Genomic DNA, 8,166 nt, shown 5'->3' with positions numbered 1-8,166 from the left:
CTCTTTATTATAACACAAGTGAGAACAATCCAGGGAAGGTTGTGTCTGACAGCAGCCCTTTTATAGGGAGCTGTCAGACACTTTGACCAATAGGATTAAACCTCTGTTCCCCCTGGAATAGAGGACCTTGATGTAAACCATTGTAGCTAGTATGGATATCTAACAGCCTGGGAACACACACATGGTGTGTGTGTGTCAGAGGTGGGATTCAAATCCTGTCACTACCAGTTCGCTCGTGCTTGCGGTCATGTGCGATGCTTTGCACATGCGCAGAAGCGTCCAGGTGAGTGGGCGGAGCCTCCCACCACCTCCACTGCCAGTTCAGCCAATTGGGGCCAAATGCGGAGCAACCCATCTTGTGTGTGTGTGTGTGTGTGTGTGTGTGTGTGTCATTCTGGAGGTGGTTAAGGGACTAAGAACCCACCTCCACCCTATGAGTATCTTGCTCCCTCTTTGCTATTTTGGTTAATTTTAAACTCAGGTTTAATGTTCATATGTATTATTTTAATGTTTTAATGATTTGTCTTGTTTTTATTGATTATTAAGCTGCCTAGAGTTGCTTTTAGGCAAAATGGGCAGTATGTAACTTTAATGTGGTTTTTGACAAAGTCAGATGTATAAAAGAGACATTCTGATTTCTAAATTATTGAAACAGTCATTATAGTTAAAGCATTACATTGAATTATGGTTTATGAAAATGTGTAAACTAAGTTTACCTTCTAGGGAAGGCTTAGATTCTTACTATTCTGATCTTCTGAGGTGGCCATTCAATGTATTTTTTCTGCCCCATGGTACCAGTTGTTGTGATTCCTTTTCCTATTGGAAAAGCATTGAGTAGTCTTTAATATTATCAATAATGATTGAAGGCTCCATAATCTTATTGGTTTTACCCAATAGTGATAGAAAATATTCTTATTTGAATAATTGAATAAGCAGACATCAAATCTCCACTTTGGGAGTGTTTTGGATAAAAAATCAACTAAAATAATTATTTATAGATCTATTTATAAATAAATGTCACCCAGACAAAACTATTCATACTTGGTTGTAACTTGCGCCTAAGTTATCAGGACAGTAAATACAGCTAGTATCTTTGTGTTAATAAAACATTGCCCAGAAAACTTTAAACTAACATGTAATACTATTTTTTTCTTCTGCCACATTTCTTCACTGGTCTTCTTCCCACTCTCCCTCTTCCAACATCTCCCTTCTTTATTGTGGCCAGATTTATCCACAGCAGGCAGAGAATCTGGAAATAACTTTGATCAAAGGACACAAGAAATGACTCCATAAATGCAAAGCGAGTGCTTCTGTAGAAACTCACAGCACAAAGTATCCTCTGTGGTATAATACTTTTACATTTATTTAGAGTTTATATTTATAGTTACTTTTCTTGTATAATACAGTTTATCTTTCTTTTCTCTTGGGTCCCGTTTGTATCTTTTATTTGTGATTTTTTTTCTCTTTAAAAAAGAAGATAACTACTTACTCAAATGTATTTTTTTAAAATATTTTTTTCCAGAAAAATACCTGATTGAATTAAACAGCAAGGAACATACAGTCCATACCTAGTATTGAATCAAAGTTATCTTATACAGTAAAGTTCCGTGAAGATGGCAAATATTTTTTTACACAAGGGGTTGGCTCCTGAGAACTCTGAGCAAAAGGGAGTTTGCAGAAAGTAAGGTCACCACCTCCTCTTCTCACTGTCTCCTTCTTCATGACATAATAACTTATCTGAAGGGTGAGGTTCTTGAACAGCATGAATGGGATGAAATTCCCTCTGCCTGAAGTAGGACATCTTCCCTTCCCAACAGAAATCCACTCACATGCATTATGCCCTCCAGCCTAGTAAAATAGATGTTGGACACAAAGATAAGGCTGAGATATGACTGACCCCAACCATCCATTTGGGTGCATTTGTATCGGAGGGTGGATTTGAACCAGGTCTCCCCATTCCTATTTCAAAACCTCGGTTAGGATGCCACATGGAGCTTCTGATGGAAAATGTCACTCTGCTACCTTCTTTCTGCTCCTCTTTCTCAGGGTCCATCCCACAGCTTTCAGTTGGTCAACTTTTTTACCTCATTAAAATCAAATAATTAAATTCTGAATGGCATAATATTTTCCAGGGGGTTTTGTAGATATATACGGTAAGAAAAGGACTGAGAACTATTTTTACTACTATTAGTCTTAGTAAATGGAGTTGCTTGTGTTAAATATATAGATTTTTCTGAATAATCCTTAAAAACAATGCAAAGGTCTCACTGATACATCTTCTGAAAAGGCAATGGATCTATAACCCAATTGGTCCAATTCATGAACTTAAGGAAATCAGTTGTTACCAGGGCTTAGACATGGTGGGAACATGTGGGCTTTAGCTTCTAGTATTCCACAATATGACATCAGTTCCAGCCATCACAGTATCCTCACCCTCACCTAATTGTGATTTGAACATTTTATGTATGGCTTTCAAAAATTACAATGTTAAGCAAGCCATAGTCACGTGATCATAATTTCCAATGTTTCCTGCTGGCTTCCCACAAACAAAGTCAATGGGGAAGCTGGCAGGAAGTTGGAAGTCACAATTGCATGAGGTCCGTCCTTAGTGATCTGCCTGGTTATCACTTAACAATTGCCACCAGGACTGTCAGAACTGCTATTGCTAGGTGGCAGAGTCACCTGAACCTGCAGACTGTATTGCTTAGCGATGGCAATTCCAATCCTAACTGATGTTGTCAAACAAGGACTAACTGTATTGTACACTTATTGTAGGGCTGTTACCATGATAATTTTTTTTTTAAAAAATCTCCCTTATACTATCCTTTGGGCTCATTTTACAATAAAAAGGCAGAATCTGTGGAATGCAGCTAAAACAGCTACAGATTCATCCCCAGAAAATATTTAGCCAATAATACATGAAGTAGAATCAAGAGCAGAACTATATCAGGTAGCAAATGGAAAACTTCTAGGATAACAATTTCAACTTGCAGATTTTGATGGAATCTCAGGTAGTCTCTAAATATTGTCCAAATATTTTATGACTGCATTAAAAATTGAATAACACCTAACTTCAACAATTTTCAAAATTGTAATATTTTGGAACTCCAAAGTTCATCTATATACATCACTGCTGAAAGGGGATACATCTAGAGCCTCTCTGCTTAAATATTTTCAGAGATAATTGAAGTAATTCAATGTTCAACATATCCAGAGATAATTTATTCCACTGTCATAACATTAGGAAGTTTTTCTTGATGCTTAGCCAAAAATGGCATTCCCACCCGTTCTTGGTAGTTCTGACTTTTTGAACCACAGAATATAAATCTGCTCCATCTTCTCTGTGATACTTGTTCAAATCTGACAGTTTTCTATGCTATCTACTCTTACATTTCTTTTTGTCCAGGCCAAACATTTGATACTTTTTGCTGTAACAGTCAATGACTGACATGCAATGTGTTTTTAATAGCAGAAAGTACTGATCACTGATCTCTTGCAGGAATATTGTTTACCACATTAAAAAAAATTCACTATTTTCTGAAAGTGGAATGGATTTTGGATCATGCTATAGAATGTATCAGCTATTAACAAGGACAGTGATGGGTGACATTGTTGTCTACTGCAAATTAAAAGTGTGCCTTAAAACTGCTTTCCAACATTCCCCTTCTGGTTAGATTCTGCAAGAGGCCCCTGGTAATGATGGGTTAGCTAGTATTCTTTTTACAAAGCACTGTTTGCATTCTCTATAAACTTTGCTGTGTTAGATTTGTCAACAGTTAATGAGCGATACACAACGTTATGCTGACAGTCTTGAAGGGCTGAAATTTCACAATGGAATGTTGCTGAAAAAATGAATGATGCCACTAGAAAAAAACATGGAATATCTATAAAAGTCGACTTCGGTTTCAGGCATTATTGCTTCCTCCTCAAATGTAGTTTCTGGTATCATGTTGGGCTCCCCGAATTTTTCTCCATGATCAGTCATCACATAACTGCAAGCTCAGGTAATGATGGGGGTGTTTAAAGATTTGAATTGCTTGTTATGAATTGAATGGTCTGTCCAAAAAGGAACAATGTTTTTCTACTCCATGTGTTGTTTGACTTATAAGACTCCACCATATTCGTTTGACTTATAACTCTACTGCCTTTTCACTAGAGAAGAGCCTAATGCTGGGAACGATTGAGGGCAAAAGAAGAAAGGGACGACAGAGAATGAGGTGGCTGGATGGAGTTCCTGAAGCAGTCGACATGAGCTTAAATGGACTCCAGGAGATGGTAGAGGACAGGAAGGCCTGGAGGAATGTTGTCCATGGGATTGCAATGGGTCGGACATGACTTCGCAACTAACAACGATTACTCCCTTTACAATAGGAGACAATATTTTCTTTTTGTTCCTGTTATTTGTAAATGTAATCTGTTGCTCAGTTTGTAGGTTTCATTAATCTATGGAACCCATCGGCATTGTGGTCAATCCTTGTATGTTTTGCATGGGAACTATTATTTGGCTCAAATATAGAAAATATAGTGTTCTTCAAATATTACAAATTTGTCTGCCTGGCCAGACAGGAATAGCACTTCCAAGTTCTTGAAGGGTCAAATTACTTATCCTCAATCAGACTATAGCCAGCTATTACCTTACATGTCAATAAACAAATACCCTACACATACACATATGCTCATTTTTACATATACAGTATATTTATGCCCAGACTTACATGCACCCATATCACTTTGCCCCATTTTTTAAGTAGATAGATACCAAAGCCATTTGTAGCCAAACATTTTAGTGTAGTCTATAGAGAAGCTGGAGCTTTCTAGCTCATTCTGTGGATGGCTGGGTAAAACTCCTTTGACTGGAGCTTTTGAGACTCAGGACAAAAGTAGACGAATTGCTTTTCTTGCTGACGCTCAGGTCACATCCTTGCCGAGCTTTTAAGTACCGCGAAGAACAACAAAGAAACCGGTGCAAAAGGTCGTGGAAAAGATGGCCTGTGAAAAGCATGTAGATCCAGGGGTTACAACAGCTGTTCAGGCTTGCTAGGAGCGTGGTGATTATGAACGTCCAATCTACAAGAGAGAGAAAATGTATTAGAAAGAGTTAAATACTACTGTAAAGTTTCAGGATCAACAAGATTGTCAAAGAAGAGAAATAGCCCAATAATTAATGGATGGAAACCGATCAAGGAGAGATTCAACCTAGAAATAAGGAGGGATTTTCTGATAGTGAGAACAATCAACCAATGGAACAGCTAGTCTTCAGAAGTTGTGGGAGCTTCATTACTTGAGGCTTTCAAGAAGAGACTGGACTGCCATTTGTCAGAAATGGTGTTGGGTCTCCTGCTTGGGTGGGGGTTTGGACTAGATGATCTGCAAAGTCCCTTCCAACTGGGTTATTCTGTAAATAATCTGTTAATCAGTAACCAAGTGAGACATTCTATCTATGCCTGCTGGTGACGCCATAACACCATGTGTCTTACAATACTTTGTTGAAATGGAGATGTAAGGTAAGACATTTCATCAGGGTTTTCCTGGCTGAATGCATGCCACAACTGACATACAGGCACTTCTGCTATACAGTGATAGCAAAATTTAATAACTTTTAAATAGGAAAATTTTGCTATTCAAAATAATTGTTAATCGCCCACCAAATGAGGCTGCTGTGAAAACATTTTGACTCAAGCACCGAGTATTTTGAGCTGTTTTTTTATCGAGAGCTAGTGGCAGTACAAAGTGAAGAAAAGTGTGATTTTGGGAGCTCAAATAATTTGGAGAATTTTAAAAAGGATTTGTTCAAAGATTGACCACTATTTTACTCTTCTCTCCATTTTCATTACATCTTTCAAATAGTCAATTTTATATATACAGTGTTCCTGCTGCTCAGAGTAAATTAGTAGGTGAGCCTGTCACTTTCTGGCATGGATTTCTAGATGCTCTGCTCATCAAAATTACTTTTTTCAACATTTATAATATATAAATAATTCCCAATTAAATCTGAATTATCCTGAATTGGGACAGTTAGATATAAACCTATACTTTAAGGATGGGAATTACCAGCATCCCTTACTATTACATCCTAAGAATTGTCATCCCAGCACACCTGGGAAAGTTTGTTGTAGAGTCTAAAAGTAAAACCTGGGTCTTAATAAATTTACTCCAAGCTATTACAAATACCTTCCATATCCGTCTGTCTGTCTGTGTGTCTGTGTGTGTTCCAGCATAACTCTGGAACGCCTCAAGCAATTTCAACCAAACTTGTTGTACAGATGACTTACTCTCTGGAAACAAATACTGTGGGGGTAAGACACTCCTAAATCCCTCGGTGTGTGTGTGTTCTGTTAAGATACAGCCTGTTGTGCCTTAAAATGGCTACTACTGTACTGCCATAAAATGACTTCTACTGTACAGCGCAGTGGAGTTGCCATGGTAATGGCTTCACAGTACTCCACAAGGGGGTTCCCTCTGGTAAGGGGGGAAATCCAACATTAGAAATTATGTTTGGTCTGGACATTTTCCCCCCATAAATAAATACCTGGGCAATGCCGGGTTATCAGCTATTAGTATATAAAATATGTATGGAATCAGCATGGCTACATTGTGCTGCAAAGCTTTTTTTTATAGTATCAGGGGTTTAAGATTTAGGAATAAACGTGAAACATAATCAGAAAGCAATTACAGAGTAAACGCTTGCCACTATTTCATGTTTAAGGAAAAAAGACTTCTTGGAATCATTGTTATCTGTACTGCAGATGAAAAAAACTGAAGAGAGAAAATATTTTTCCACACATTAACCGCTCTTTAAATTCATCAGCCAATTTGCCAATTCAGCAATGAATAGTGTTTTCGTGAAGTCTTATTTTCCAGTCCATCAATATTCAAAAAGCTTAATCTTCAAAACTTGTATTAGCGCAAATAGTTTCTATCTTTCAAATGGCATGCAAAACTGCACAAGATAAGACACCTTCCTTCTATCTAGTTCCTGCTTCAGATAATCTATTAGGTTGAGCACTCAGCCTTTCTTAATTGCTTCAAAGTCAATTGGAAACAGATCTAACCAACCCATCTCATCCAGATACACTAGATATGCATACTGGTATACTAAGACTTGATTTGATAAGTTGGACTGTCAGAAATAATCAGATTGGTGTTATGATAGATAAGGTATATTATTATGATTTATTATTACTTTTGTATGTACGATGAGAGCTTAGGCACTACAGACAAATTCCTTATGTGTTTAATCACATTTGGCCAAATAAAGTATCCTATCCTATCCTATCCTACCTTACCCTACCTTATCCTACCCTACCCTACCCTTCCAAATATCATTTTCAGGTCCCAGCACCTTAAATATGGCACTGAAATTGGCAATAGAATGGCCCTTTCAGGGTGGGGTTGTAAGAATGGGGATTAAAAGTGGTTTGTTCCTCCTACTTTTATTTTTACTCTTAAATCTCTCTCTCAAAGGACAAGTAAAAAAATGAAGGCTCTTCCAGTATAACCAAACAGTCTTTCATAGTTCTTCAAAAGTTTAGAAAGTTGAGTTGCAGCCCCTGATCCCCAACGTTGCCCAATGTTTTCTAACATCTGATTATCTTTATACAGTCACATCTCACAGTCCTCTTCTCCTTAAGTATGTCAGCCAAAGGGAATATGCTAAACTAATTTAGAATTTCCTCTATAAAGTGTAAAAAATGGCTCAAGGCAAACAGTGTTTTAATTATAGCTGTGTAACCAGCAAAAAGCCTATCCCATTAAATTGGCTATTTGTATATTTGTCCAGACACCAACTGTTGATAAACAATCTCAAATTTCATGCTCTGTCTTCTCGTGATTCTTTTTAATAGAATAAAGATTATATGCCTTTATTACTAAAGAACTAAGGAGAATTTTCCTGACAATGATAACAATAAACCAGTAGAATGGTTTGTCTTCAGAGGTTGTGATTGCTCCAACACTGGAGGTTTTCAAGAAGAGATTGGACAGCCATTTGTCCAGAATGGTATAAGGTCTCCTATCTGAACAGGGAGTTGGACTAGAAGACCTCCAAGATCCCTTCCTTATTCTGTCTTAATGTTGCAAGCATTGAGAAACATTTCTCTCAGGCAGTCCAATCCCTGTTCAGCAGACTAAAAACTCTGATCATGTCCTTTAAGGGTTGTTCTGGAA

General features: G+C 37.5%; 1 protein-coding gene across 2 annotated transcripts in view; it reads right to left on the bottom strand.

The window, feature by feature from the left end:
- Window positions 1-1,347: 1,347 nt before the first annotated feature.
- Window positions 1,348-8,166, bottom strand: part of OXTR (oxytocin receptor) — a 39,339-nt gene continuing 32,520 nt past the window's right edge. For both annotated transcript variants that reach the window (XM_081935296.1, XM_081935297.1), the window contains exon 3: window positions 1,348-5,067. In XM_081935296.1, coding sequence (XP_081791422.1) covers window positions 4,820-5,067 — 248 coding nt within the window. In that variant the 3' untranslated portion in view covers window positions 1,348-4,819. The remainder of the gene's footprint in view (window positions 5,068-8,166) is intronic.

This window comes from Natrix helvetica (assembly GCF_964273705.1).
Source record: "Natrix helvetica genome assembly, chromosome: 1".
Lineage (NCBI taxonomy): Eukaryota > Metazoa > Chordata > Lepidosauria > Squamata > Natricidae > Natrix > Natrix helvetica.
Note: the sequence above shows the minus strand (reverse complement) of the source record. Positions and strands in the feature narration are given on the sequence as shown.